This window comes from Melanerpes formicivorus, unplaced genomic scaffold, assembly GCF_026170545.1.
Source record: "Melanerpes formicivorus ecotype bairdi unplaced genomic scaffold, bMelFor1.0.p_v2 SCAF_13, whole genome shotgun sequence".
Taxonomy (NCBI): domain Eukaryota; kingdom Metazoa; phylum Chordata; class Aves; order Piciformes; family Picidae; genus Melanerpes; species Melanerpes formicivorus.
Window position 1 is genome coordinate 8011939 of NW_027142365.1, and position 15058 is coordinate 8026996.

The 15058-nt window shown below is 41.8% G+C and overlaps 1 protein-coding gene across 3 annotated transcripts in view; it reads left to right on the forward strand.

Annotated features, from left to right (window-relative positions):
• The window catches only part of DPP6 (dipeptidyl peptidase like 6), a 527947-nt gene that overhangs the window by 481359 nt on the left and 31530 nt on the right, over positions 1–15058 (forward strand). For all 3 annotated transcript variants that reach the window (XM_068145994.1, XM_068145993.1, XM_068145995.1), the window contains exons 13-16: positions 2842–2949; positions 3531–3622; positions 4525–4572; positions 6678–6796. In XM_068145994.1, the coding sequence (XP_068002095.1) occupies positions 2842–2949; positions 3531–3622; positions 4525–4572; positions 6678–6796 (367 nt within the window). The remainder of the gene's footprint in view (positions 1–2841; positions 2950–3530; positions 3623–4524; positions 4573–6677; positions 6797–15058) is intronic.

Consider the following 15058-nt stretch of genomic DNA (forward strand, 5'->3'; position numbering starts at 1 on the left):
GATTAAGCTGTTGTTCAGGGAGAAGCTGATGACACCAATTCAGCCACAACACTGAACTGTTTTTCATGGGATATGTGAGCACCAGACAGGTAGCAGCATGTCAGATAAAATTCTTGGACTATATTTTTTCCAGGTCCAGATTTAAAGCATTTCACATTCTGTCACACCTTGTTCAGAGGTTCCAAGAACCCATAGAAAGTGCAGTACATACAGTTCATAGCAAGAACAATATGCCAGTGGCTGTCCTACAGCAACAGGCTGTGTCTGATCCAGATAAAAAATGATTTTCCAGAGGAAATAGATTTTTGTGCTTCAAGCATTGCAAATAAACTTCTAACTCAGGTCCCAGAAAGCCAAATGGTATCAAGGACTCACACTCAGTCAGATTTAAGCTTCAATTCAAACTGTTCTGAAATCTTACAAGAGTTACTTACTGTTTCTACCCTTTATACTTGAGTCTGAGAGCACTGAGTTATTTCTACATGTAGCTGACATGAGGACAGCTTTGTCCTTCATCTGCACAAAGCAGAGGATTTCTGGAGGCTGGCATTGACTGCTTGGGAAGAGTTCATTTGTCTAAATACAGAGAACTAGCTGAGCAAAAAGGCACAAATAGTCATAAAGACTTAAGAAGTGTCCTACTGAGTCTCACCACTGCTCCCTCAGCTCCACTGTTCTGTCTTGAGAGAAGAGCAGCTGCTGGTATTTAAGGACAGTGTATGAGCTGGCTGCTTTCTGCAGTCCACTTCTCCCATATTTCACAACCATCTGCAATAAAAAGATTACAGGCATTTGAGAATGTCTATCTAGGATCTGTTAATGAATCACGATATTGTCCAGTCCTTCTTTGGACCTGATACCAGCTGCTTCCATAAGCCTTCTGTGGCATAAACTTACAAAAATTCCCCACCTGCTGCATAGGAGAAGTATTTTCTTTAGCCAGCATTAAACTGATCTCAAGGACAGCTTATCTATTGTAGTGCTATAGGATTCAGTCAACAGTGGTCAACCAAAAGTTCAAACTGCAGAGTCTTTTAATTACCTGCCCAGTGTAGCTCCTTACAATATCAAATCCTATTCCTAAAGCTCTTCAGCCTAATATTTCCCCATTTGCCACCTGGGATAAGTTGCCACCTCTATCAAGATCCTAGACAAAGTTCTGACCCTATTAATGAGTCTTTGTAGCAACAGGAACATGCAAACCATCAGTCTCACAACACCAGCTGAGTGTTAAAGCCTGGTATTTATCATCCATGCTGTGTACCTCCTTCCCCTTTAACTCTGAATGAACCTCCAGCTAACCTGCATCATGCCTTCTCTCACTGGCAGAGATATATTACTGGAATACATAATTCAATAGGCACAGATACAGAAATGGAGAGTGAACTCATTGCTGTTTACCTCAATAAAGGAAAACTTGTCAAGCAGAAGGTTTGCCCAAGTTATCACAGCTGTTTTTCAATGAGGTTTCTCCTGTCAGGAAAGACGTTTGGAAATAACACCAATTCATGTTTCAGGTTCCTGAACAATGTCAGAAACAAATGAAACCATTATTTCATAGAGCTGCATCAAGCTGTAAATGGGCATATTTTAAAATGCACTAGAAACCTGAGCAAGAGAAAAGAAAAAGGAAAACAAATGGTTTGAAAACCTGATACAGCATTGATAAATCTGATAAATAATGGGAAAGAATTAATCAGTAAGTAACTGGGAGCAAAGGAGCATACAGTGAGAATAATGTATTAGTTTATGAGAAATAAAAGTGTTTATTTCCTTGCTGTATTAGCTGTAAGTCTCCCTGCACAGTCAAGTCCTTCCTGGTTCAGTGTGGTATCTGGACACTTGCCAGACAGTGTAATCAGCACTGAACTAAAAGACAACCCAGAAGAGTCTGGGCAACATTTTTCCTGTTGATTGCCCTTGAAGAAGAAGAATCCAAGAAGCTAGACCAGGGAAGTCAAGAGTCAGTCAGTCCCAGAAAAACCTGATATCACAGCAGAGGTTCAGCTCTTGTTTTATTCTCAACTCTTCAGGATTTAGAGTAGCTTCTTCTAGCCATTTCCCTTGGTACAGCATTACTGTGTCACACCATATGGACCATCCTTCTGCTTTCCCTTGTAATTTGCTCTTCAGCCATCTCCTGCAGTGGAGGCTTCCTATGTGCTTTGGGGTTCCTTTGCAAAAATAACACAAAGACCCTTCCAGGAGATGCTTACTTGTCATGTGTAGTGTTTGATTTCCTTCTGTTGAGTCTCCTCTGTCTCAGGTTGAAAGTTCTAGTCACTCAATAAAAGTCAATCATCGTGGTCACCTGGGAGCTCTGTGTCAAAGACAGTTTTGCAAGATACCCTCCCCTTCCTCAATAATTCAGTGAAATAGGCATGTGTAAGGAAGAGACAGCAGTTAGATGCTGTTCCTTGTGTTTCCTCAAGGAACAGGAACAGATCTGTTCTTTCAGCAGGGTAAGCAAGGTTTGTCAAACTTGTGCCAGTGAGGTTCAAACCATTTCGGAAGGCTGTATTCCACCTGCCCTGAGCAGTCAGCTGCATACATGTTCTTTTTGCTTTGCAAATGGGAATTGACTTTATAGCCAAGGGGCTCTCCTTGCTACCTGTCTCCCTGTTTGCTCACAGCTGAATAATGTCTGCTTTCCCAAGAGAAAGAAGCAGTAATCTTCAAAACTTTCTCCTGTTTTCAGTGGGATTTTTGTTTGCTTCAGGTTGCTGTGAAAAAGCACTCCCTGTTTCACTGTGAATTCATTTCATGGGGTTTTGCAGGGCTGAGCAGTTTTGAGTACAATGAATGGACAGTTAACACAACTCTCACATCTGCCACTTACAGAATGAAGAGCCAATTTTTTCCAGGGATGGTCGGAAGTTTTTCTTTGTCCGTGCCATGCCTCAGGGAGGACGTGGGAATTTCTACCACATCGCCATGTCATCATCACAGGTGACTCACTCGCTCTTCCTGCTGCCTCGGGTCTCACCTGAAGCAGAAGGCAACACAAAGTGTCATCTCTGCTTGTTTCAGCAAGGCTGGAGGGGCATGTGTAGAATGTGGGTCTTGGGCCTAAAAGGAAACCTTCAGCCTAAAAGGAAGCCTTCAGTGATGCTTTATAGGGCATAAGAGAACATGAATTTCAAAATGAGATGCTCAGAAGCAAAAGGTCACCAAACTCTCTCTTTCCAAGCAATAGCATCACTTTGTTTTAGGTTTTGATGCCTTCTTAGTTGTATGTAAATTACTAAATCCACAAAGGATTAATCAGAAGCTCATGGGCACACTGGATTAGAGGAAGGAGTTTGAAGCTATTCTGTGCTGAATTCATCCCATTTTCTTCAATGGAGTTATGGTTAAAATGATTTCGACTCTCTATTATTCCTACGCAGGGGCAGGGGTGGGAATAGCAGAAGCAAGCTTTATTTTTAATAGGCTGTGGAGTCAACAGAGCTCCCTTTTTCAGAAGAGAAGCTTTTCTGGGATATCTCTTTTAAGAAGAAAGAAATCTAGTTCTCTTTTCTTTCTGGCAGCCCAATAGCAGCAGCGACAACTTACAATCTATTACATCTGGTGACTGGGATGTGACAAAGATATTGGCATACGACGAAAAGAGGCATAAAATGTAAGTAAACTGTGCTCTGACAAATCAGTCTTCCTTTGTCCAGCCCTGGGCTGCAGGGTTAGCTGCAGTGCATCTGAAATGTATGAGCCTAAGGACATGGAGATAAGAGGGCAGGGGGACCCGTCTCTTGTTTTGGCTTAGCCACTTTGAGAAATAATCCTTTATTGACTTGCAAAAACACTGATGCTTTAGGAAAAAAGTATTTAGTGAGGTTGTGGCCGGTTGAGCCTGTCCCCTTTAAGAAAGGGAATATGGTGGACGGATGTTGGTAAACGAAAGAAGAATCTAAACTAATTTCATTGGTGAAGTGGGAGGAAGCACCTTCTGAACTGGGAGTGAACTGGGCATTCCAGCACTTTTCTATCAGTCTTGCTTCCGCCTCTCCTTTGGGCAGCAGCTTTTCTGTGCTGGGCTTTCTGCCAAGGCTTCGGCCTTGAAACCGATAAGCTATAAGGCTTGTATTAACTCCTTTCCAATTAACACAAAACTGCCTCTAACTTTTTTTTCCTCTTTCTCTCTCTTTTCTAACCACTCTGGGGAATAGGGGGAGAGAGGGGAAGAGCGGAGGTGGGGAACCCCCTCAGCGAGGGGGGGGGGGGAAACTCTCATTTCTGTGTTACTTTATTGTATATCTTTGTATATATTGTAAATATTGTAAATTTGTATATATTCCCCTGCATATCCTACATTGCTTTGTAAATATACAGCTCCACTGCTTTGCTAATTCAGCTGTGAGGTTTTTTTTCCCTTTCCCTTCAATTTTCTTTCCCTTTACCTTACAAGGGGGAAGGGAGGAGGCTTCTTGGCCTTACCCTTCCAACCCCACGACAGAGGTGCTTTCTGAAATACTTGTAAACACTCTTCTAAAGATCCTTTTGATTATCTTTTTTTTCCCCCCACAGTTACTTCCACAGCACAGAAGATTTGCCAAGGAGACGACATTTATACAGGTTTGTACTTTATTAACTCCATGTACAGAATCTCCCATTTTTTTCCCAGTCTTATGTGAATCATTACTTAAGCAATTTCAGTAGAAACTGTTTCTTATGTGTTTGCCTCTAATGGCACTGCAAGATCTTGCAATGTGTCACTGGGATGGGCAGAAGAGCAGAACAATGGCGAACACAATGCTTGACATTTGGGAATGTTTTATGTTTAGCAATTTTCTCATTTTATTGCAGATTTAAAGTTAGTCTCAAGATTGATAAACTGCCACAAAACTTTCCAGCAGAACACTTGAAAGAATTCAGAATTGCATCAGCTAATGCTATAAAATGGTTTATGTGCTTCCAGAAGGCAGTTTTCATGGAAATTTGATAGCACCTCACCTCTTCATGAGATTGAAAAGAACTAACAATGTTATGTTTGCAGATGTTTTTCTGCAATTCCAGATGACTTTTGTATCCTCCTTAACTATATGATATGTAAAAGGCTAATATATAGTAAGCTATTGGTAGTGCTATGGTGAAGCATTGTGCAAGCAGAGTAGAAAGGGGAGGAAACCCAAACTTTTAAACAATTCTTTTGGAATCATTGTTCTGTTTGTCCTATTTTTCTTCTCAATCACCCTCCTGACATCTCAGCATCTGCAGCAAAAGGCAGAGCTGGTGACAGCATCAGTTCCTATGTGACAGTCAGTGTGTTTTCCTTCTCCAACATGGTGTCATACCTTCCTTCCTCTGTGGGGAGGACACCAGAGCAAACTAAAATGCCTGTAATTTTCCTTTCAAAATCTCTGTGCCTGTTCACTCCACAGTTTCTGAAGTATCTCAGTGCAGTGTTTTTCTTGAAGGGAAATAAATCAAAATTTATATTGACCATTCATTTCTACTCCAATGGGAAGAACATTTTGTTTTAAAACCTAAGTCGAGGCACAGCTGCTTAAGAGCTGCTAGCATGAGTCAACTCACGCTTCCCATCCCTTGCTACTCTTGGCATACACCTCACCCTGGTGCCTCATTAACCTCACCTTCCCACATTGGCAACAGCAAAAGAGATGCCCAAAATGCCAATGTCCTTGACCTTGCTTTGATGGCACAGTGATCTTGGCCTCATGTCAGGTATGTTATTTTCTGTGCTGGATAATTTGACTGTCTCTCATTCCAGCCCAAGCCCAGGGGTGCCAGCTCAGCAGCAACCTTGACATATGTTCATCAACAGAGCTCCACTGGAGTTCTGACAGCTTGCATCAGATGAAGATCTGTCTGAGGGTGTTGCTCTGTGTGTCTGATTTTGTAGCTTTAAACAGAATTAAATCAGAGACACAATTTGAGCCTGAACCAGAGCCCGAGACCTACTCAGTTCAGTCTCTAACCCTAAGAAGGTGGCTCAGCCTCATCTCTGTCTGCTTTTAAATGGTATCAAAAAACAGTCATCTGCTTAACAGTAACGCTGGGAAGAGCTGTTAATATTCTTGAAGCATTTTAAAAATGCTATAGCAGTGCAGGATGTTACAAATTAATATTTGCTAATAATCTGTATCTATTCTGCAACAGATAGTAGACACAAAGCATTTCTGTGGACAGGTCATGTTACCATCTTCAAAACCAAATCCCTAAATATAATTTTTCCTTTCCATTTAGGTATTATAGTAACAACTATTAACCCCAAAGAAAGGGATACGGCCTCTGAGGCAGATGCTAGCAAATCCAGACCAGTGAGGCAAACTTAAATAAAGCAATTCCAGCTCTTTATTGTCTGTTGTAATACAACTAGGTGTAGAAATACAGCTTCAGTGTTTCATACATTCATCCTCCAAGTTATGACTTCCTCTTGAATTGCAACCATCATTTTCTGTTAAAAACTGTGCCTTCCTTCATAAGCACCTGACCTTGCAAAAAAGACATCCCTGGCCTTTCACATATTCTCCATTCAGGCAAAAAAATAAAGCCGTTGCTGCTATTTAAGCTCAACCAAATGGAAATGCTTTGCCTCTTACTAATGTTGGACACATTATATTTATGTGCTTGTTCTACAGCACAGTGATGTTCAAGTAATGTTGCCTCCTGATAAGATTCACTCAGTGACCTTCATGGACTTGTATTAACTTTTTCAGTGCAAGCACAAATGGAAACTTCAACAGGCGGTGCCTGTCTTGTGATTTGATTGAAAACTGCACTTATTTCAGTGCATCCTTCAGTCACAATCTGGAATACTTCCTACTGACGTGTGAAGGTATGTTGAGCTTTGCTGTTGCAGTTGTCGTGCCTAAGAATGGGATTTGGAGCTAGCGTTGATATCTTTAAATACCCTGTGCACCTGTAGGCAGCTCTTCAAGACTAGCCATAAAAGTTCTTACAAATGCTGCTGCTGTTCAATACCGGGAAAGGAACCCTGTGGGATGCAAGTCATACAGTGGTCCTTCAGTGCTCAAAGCAGGATGCATAGCTTCACAATTCTTGTGGCATTGTGTTGGTCTCTCAAACATTTTTGTTCAGTCATTGGAATAGAATTAACCAGGTTGGAAAAGACCTTTGAGATCACTGTGTCCAACCTCTCACCCAACACCATCTAATCACCCAACACCATCTAATCAACTCAACCATGGCACCAAGCACCCCATCCAGTCTCTTCTTAAACACCTCCAGTGATGGTGACTCCACCACCTCCCTGGGCAGCACATTCCAATGGCCAGTCTCTCTTTCTGGGAAGAATCTAGTGTGGGGTGTCCTTGCTCGTGGCAGGGGGGTTGGAACTAGATGATCCTTGTGGTCCCTTCCAACCCTGACTGATACTATCTGGGTCACTTTTCTTTCAAAGCTTTACTCTTGGCACTGTTTTGTTTCTTTTCCTTTTTCTTTTGTGTATTTGGACTTCTAACTAGAAAGTAGATGTGTGCAGTCTTTTCCTGTGCCCACTGACTGTCGAAGACAGAGCTGCACATCTGTAGCTACTCCAAACAGCCTTAAGTTAAAGTAAGAACAAAACCTAGAGGCTATAAAATGTCAGAAGGTTTGCGAGAGATAAGATAGTGAGCTGGGACTACCTGTGGGTGACTGGGACTAAATTCCAAATGCATCAACTTATATCAGTACCTTGAACAGGGGGATTCAAAGTATGTAAATTACAATGAAAAGACAGCTTGCTAAGAAAAGGCAGTTTTCAGGAAGCTGTCTAATGGGCAGTGTGAGTATAGAATATCTAGTGTTTCACTGCTCACTCCTCACAAATTTACCTCAGCATGGAGTCATCTACAGGTCCAACAGAGAGTTCCTTTGCTGAAAGTGCCTTAGAGCTTCTACATAGCTAAGAATAGAGAACATATTAGGAGAAGAGTCATAAAAGCCAGCTTCCTCCAGCTCTGTTAAGAATAATTGTGGAACTCTATAGCATTTAATCCTATGTAATTGATTTCTGCTTAATTATCCTAAATCATACATGTGATGCAAGCATACTGGTTGTCTGCTGCTATGACTGAAGCTGCTCCAAAACAAGTATTGCAAAAGCAGTAAGCCAACAAGAAATGCCTTATTTTCAACAGCTTAGGAGAAAATAAATGTGTGCAACATAAAGAAAAGTGTATTCTGTCACAGGGCAGATAGGTGCTCTCTGCTGAATGCCTGCAGTCTGTTACAGGGCAGATAGGTACTCTCTGCTGAATGCCTGCAGTCTGTTTGGCAATACATGGACTGCCTCTTCTCTGACTGGCAACTAATAATTGGTGGTGAACACAAAGGATGAAGAAGTATCCCAGCAAAGTGGGAAATTTAGAATAAACCTTTATTATTTAGAATATTTAGAATAAACCAAACCAGGTTGGAAGAGACCTTCAAGATCATCGCATCCAACCCATCAACCAATCCAACCCACCCAAACAACTAACCCATGGCACCAAGCACCCCATCAAGTCTCCTCCTGAAAACCTCCAATAAGCAGGATAATCAAGATAAAGTGAAGAAGTAGAACACTAACATAATACCAACTAAAACACCTGGACATGGACAGTTGTAAAAACATGTTCTGTTTATAGGTATTTGAAAAAAGACCTGGCAATGCAGTACAGAGAAGTATCATTAACAGTACAAGGAGCTAATTAACTTAAGGGACTATCTGTGAATTGCCAAACCTATAGTTAAGGGAGACATATACAGACAAGTGCCAATCTCCAGTAAATGTTCAGTTCTGTAGTAAATGTCATTATGTTTATAAAGTTTGTCTCTAAAACAAAAACCCTGGATATTTTTCATCTTGTTTTAAGGTCAAGGAAAGCTGTCAGTAGTTACCAGAGACAATGCCCATTTCCTTGGCACAAAAATAGCTGTTTTATGATAGAAGCATTTGTGAATAACAAGATTATGCTTTCTAAAGGCTCTTATCAGCAGTTCTGAGGTGGTATGTTGGGATTACATTATATCTCATCCACAAAAACCTGCAGTGATACTTGAGGAGATTAATGAGTTTCATTAGTGTGTATGTTAATCTAAGTACACAGGAGAATGATTTCACATAACCAGCTGTGGGCCTGATTCTCAGCTGCTGGAAGCAACGCCTCTATTGTAAGGCCATCAGAGTTAGATCTGTGGCTGGGCGTTAGGGAGAAATTCTTCATAGAAAGAGTTATTGGCCATTGGAATGGGCTGCCCAGGGAGGTGGTGGAGTCACCATCCCTGAAGGTGTTTAGGAAGAGACTTGATGAGGTGCTTGGTGCCATGGTTTAGTTGATTAGATAGTGTTGGATGATAGGTTGGACACGATGATCTCAAAGGTCTCTTCCAAGCTGGTCTGGTCTGGTCTGGTCTGGTCTGGTCTGGTCTGGTCTATTCTATTCTATTCTATTCTATTCTATTCTATTCTATTCTATTCTATTCTATTCTATTCTATTCTATTCTATTCTATTCTATTCTATTCTATTCTATTCTCTTCTATTCACTTCTATTCTATTCTTACTATTCACATCTGCTGAGCATGATGTTGTTAATGACCTGAGGGTGTCAGACAGTACCTGTTGCTGTTTGGTACCTTCTTCTCCACTACACTGTGTGAAGGAACCCAGTGCTCAGGTTTTACTCTATGAACACCTACTGAAGTGTGTGTTTGCAGTAGTAACTGGTGTTTATGTCAGACCCATATGTATCTTCTGAGGTAGCCAAACGTGAAGTATTTCACTGTGATCATGCCTGTAATAATGTAAAGAATTGTATTTTCCCAGCTGTCCACAGGATGAGTGCATGGGTAAATATTTATAGCTTGGAAACAATTTCTGTACTGACAAGAGTAACTCCCACCGTGCTTCAGTTTCACTCTGCCTCTTTTGTGAACTTGCTTTGAGACCTTCAGTAGCAAATTTCCCCGAGTTTGGAGACACAGGCATGACTGTGGCTCAGCTTCTCTAAAACAGATGGCAAGGTTTGTAAGATTTGATTAAGAAACTGATGCTTAAATGAATGGCAATGTAAAAGGGAAAACATATATTTTATATTCAAACAAACAAACAAAGCAAAAAACAACAACAAAGACAGAACAAGAAATGTCTGGCATTGCTCTTTGATCCTAAATTTCAAGAGTTAGAAGTTTCCTTCTTGCTGCTTTATTACCTTAGGTGCAGCATATAATTGTCTTAAAGGGATTTTTGCTGTCCTGCAGCCTGTGCTTAACAGCAGTGCCACCTGGCACAGACTGAAGCGAGAGAAGAAGTATGCTATAATGAAAGGTAACCTCTCTTTCAAGAGGACAATGTAATGCTTACTGTCAGGAGGCAACATTTATTGCAATCACGCAGCCCCAGAAGGCTAGTTACCTTATTTTTCATCTAATTTTATGTACTTATGATTGAATTACTGTAGCAAGATCTGAGGAAACATGAGGCGTTGCAGACTGCTGTTAAATTATCTCCTCTAGACACTGTTGAAAAAGCAATATGTGCTGGAGCAAGGTCACTCCTACTGTCATTTTCATCATAAAATATGGGCTTACACTTCTATCTCCTCTCATAAACCAGAACAGCCACTGCTAGTGATTCCCTCTAAGATGCACAGATTGAAGATCTGGGTGGAAGGGTTTTGTTACTTTCTACGTAAATCTAATTGAGGACAGGATTTTCTCATCTGGAATCCAGTGTAAAATTCAATTGCCTAGAGAAAAGGGTAAGAAATGGCAAGATTTGGTTGTTGAAAGCAATTTGTTCTTGTTTTCTTTAGTGGGGCTCAGAGATGTGCAGTGCAAGGCTGAGTGACACTGAGCCAATAAAGCACTAAAGTCCATTTTTAGGTGGTATCTCCTTCTTTGAAGGATAAAGTCTAATCAGCAATTACCATTGTAATCACCAGAGCAGTGCTTTAGTATTTGCATTTTAAATAGATGTACCTTATTTTGAATGCCTGCTTCCCTGATGGAACCTGCCACCACTATTAGTACTTGAGTCCTATTGAGGTTGTTCATGGGAAAAGAAAGGCCCTCCAACAATGTCTGTTGCAGGCTAACTGGTACTGCAACACTCTGCAGAGTAGGTTTGGTTACAGTGTGAAGTCACAGAGGCTTTTGCTTGAACACACTGAACATAATCCAGCTTGTCTAGATCTTGGAGTTCAAGTCCATGCTACTGCAGACAGAGGCATTGTCACATCCTTTAGTTGGTTATTCTCCATCACCTGACCTCAGCCATAAGCTGATCTTGGTCAGCTCAATATACTTGAGGAGATGTGAGGTTTTCCACAAAGGATTAATGCTTTCTAGCTGTGAGGCAAGCAGAATAGTGAGGAAGACCTCTAACACATGCAACCATTGCTGCAATTCATGCCATTTAATACATGATGAAAACAATTAGGGAGGGTGTTGTTCATGGAATGCCTACCAGCCTGCTAATTAAAAGTTCTCCATCATAGTATCATAGTATCATTCAGGGTTGGAAGGGACCACAAGGATCATCTAGTTCCAACCCCCCTGCCATGGGCAGGGACACCCCACACTAGATCAGGCTGCCCAGAGCCTCATCCAGCCTGCTCTTAAACACCTCCAGGGACAGGGCCTCAACCACCTCCCTGGACAACCCATTCCAGGGTCTCACCACTCTCATGGTGAAGAACCTCCTCCTCGCATCCAGCCTGAATCTCCCCACCTCCAGCTTCATTCCATTCCCCCTAGTCCTATCACTACCTGAGATCCTGAGAAGTCCTTCCCCAGCATTAACAAGAAGTGATTAAACATTTTTAGATATGACAAAGAAAATTGGTAGTTACACAGTGGAGAGAGGTAATGAGGGCTAAAAGAAAACTATTGTCACATGTTTGGCATGGTTGCTGGTGACAGAGAAGCCCATCTGCCAGTGCACTCTGTATTGTCCTTTCATTTGTCTCTCAGGTCTTCCTCCTTTTCCAGAAACAGTTGTTTATCCTAACTCTTTGAAGATTATCTCTGCTAGAAGCTGTGTTGGTAGCTGACTGGTAGACTTAACTGCCCCTATTGTGCAAGTCCAATGACTTTAGCACTCTCTCTTTCTCTCTTTGAAGAAAGAAAAACTGACTCTCCTAATAAATGTATTAAAGTATTATCACCCACTTTAGATGTCCTCTCTAGCACTGTAGTTTTCAGTAGCTCAGCCTAGATGCTGTAGATCAGTAATCATGGGTAACGGGAATGAAGCCATTTCTGCCTTTCCTAGCAGGCCATTTTGTAGCTGTAGAGCAAAATGATATGTTGTAACTGAGCTGTGCTTGATAAGATAGCCAAAGGACCAACAGGAAAGGGATTCATCTGCTTTTCCCAGCAGAGCCAGCAGCCATGACGACAAGAGCTCTGTAACTATACACCTGGCCCTGCAGTGCTGAAAGATGCCTATAGGCCTGGAAAATCTTTAAAATTAGGATTTATAGCTCTTAGATCCTGCCAGATAAAACTCTGATTCAGACCCATATCCAAAGAACAAGTGGTGCAAAAGAACGGAATAGGAAAACTTGGCAATCTGAGGATCTCCTCCGAGAGTGATTTAGACTAACGAAGAAGTAATGCAAGCAAATTAGCCACAATCTGAGTCAAGTTCCTGCTACTGCTGTGTGTGTAATTCATCCTCTCTGTGTATTTATGAGTTTTAAAGACAAGTGCTGCACATTTTTTCTTTATAGAGGCAGCATGTGGCTGTAAACTTCTCAGCTCCTTAAACTGTTTCTTGAGAATTGAATTATCTTCTTTCCTCTCTTTTGGTGGAAGATGGAAACACCATCTGGACATGGGAACGCTTAGGAGCATTGCTTGCTGCTTCCACTTATTAGGTTTATTCTGAGCATTAAAAGAAAAGTCATTTTGCTATTCTTAATTTCTTTTATTTTCCAGAGTTTTTGTTAGACTCAGCAAAGAATTTCACTACCAAGTTTCATGAAATCATCTGCCACTGCTTTGGGGCTGGTTATCCTAACCTCTTTTTTAACCTCGTTTTAACATTGCGGCCTCCAAAGTGTGATGTAGCAAGGTTCAGCCTTCCAGGTGGAGAGGTCTAAAGCCACATTTTGGAATCACTTTACAGGTGTAGTTTTTTTCTGCACTGTGATGTGGTCAGGGCACAAGCTCCTGCCCACACAGACAGATCTGCACTTCTGAAGGATGCCATACACACAGAACATTTTAATGTAGATGAGTCTAAGTTACAAAAGACATAAACTGAAATCACTACTTTATAGTGAGGGCTGCTTTAGGAGAATGCATCAGCTCAGCATTCACACGCTTGTGGGGACTAGGGTTCAAAACAGGGCTCACGTCCTTGATCAGTGAAATCTTTCCAAACCTGGTTAGTGATTGCTAACTAGCACCTCTCCTGCTTTCTTTTAAAAACGATGCAAGGGCTTAGAATCATGGAATCAATAGGGTTGGAAAAGACCTCAAAGATCATCAAGTCCAACCTGTTACCAAACACCTCATGACTACTAAACCATGGCACCAAGTGCCACACCCAATCCTTCCTTGAACACCTCCAGGGATGGTGACTCCACCACCTCCCTGGGCAGCACATTCCAATGGCTAACAACTCTCTCTGTGAAGAACTTTCTCCTCACCTCGAGCCTAAACTTCCCTTGGCGCAGCTTGAGATTGTGTCCTCGTTGCTAAAAATCCCTAAACAGCACTCCTGGGGGCAGGGGCTGGGAAAGAACTTTTAAGGGAGGCTGGAAGTGGTCAGGAGAGTAGGAATATTAGGTCATTAATGCAGCCTCATGTGTTGCATATCTCAGTGCTGTATAGCATGAGATAAGCTCAGCCAGCAGCCGGGTGGATAGCAGCATCCAGCACTGTTACCATTGGCATAGTTCAGCTCAAGGATTTAAAACCCATGATTTTTTCTTAAATGTCAGTAAACATAAAATTCTGGGCATTGTTTCTGGTATTGTGGCTATACTTAGATGCCATTTACAGCATAAAGACTTTGTCTTTTTAGAGAATATTTATTTTGAAAAGTCTTTTATTGTCTCATGGGATTGCCAGCTGCTTTGGATAGGCTCAAATGCATTCCAAAGGAAAGCTAAATTAAACCAATAAAGTGCTTGGGCTTGTTGATGAATTTCACTGTAACAAAATAGCACATTCTTTTCCCTTCACATTCTTTTCCCTTCACATTCATCTTAGGGATTCAGTCAGTTTCATCTGCATTTCCTATAATGCTGAGTTTGGGGAACTTTCTTCCCTGAAAATCCTTCGAACTCTAGAGATATATCACAGTATCACAGTATCACTTAGGTTGGAAAGGACCTCGAGGATCGAGTCCAACCTATCAACACAGACCCCATGACTAGACCATGGCACCAAGTGCCACATCCAATCTCCCCTTGAATGCCTCCGGGGTTGATGACTCAACCACCTCCCTGGGCAACCCGTTCCAATGCCGAATGACTCGCTCGGTGAAGAACTTCCTCCTCACCTCGAGTCTAAACCTCCCCTGGCGCAGCTTGCGACTGTGTCCCCTTGTTCTGGTGCTGGTTGCCTGGGAGAAGAGGCCAACCCCTTCCTGGCTACAACCACCCTTCAGGTAGTTGTAGAGGGCAATGAGGTCTCCCCTGAGCCTCCTCTTCTCCAGGCTAAACAATCCCAGCTCCCTCAGCCTCTCCTCATAGGGCTTGTGTTCAAGGCCTCTCACCAGCCTTGTTGCCCTTCTCTGGACACGCTTCTGTTCACCCAATATCTTCACAGAGGTATACTAGTTCTAACATGTCACTCATGAGAAATTTTTGTCTGTAATATTCAGCACCAAAAGAAAAAACAAAAGACAAAACAAACAAACAAAACCCAACCACTAAACAGAGGCTTCTACTGCTAGGGATTTGCTCTCTGAATAAAAATCTCCGAATCCTTGCTGCCTCAGTAAAGACCAGGATATTTGTCTTTCACTGAGTGAACCAAATCACATTCTGATTCAGCTTCTCCATTAATATGGTGATCATCATGGAGACATTGTTGGCAGTAATTTGTACATCTATGTCTCTTTGAACAGGAAGAGCTTAATGTTATTTAGCATGTCAA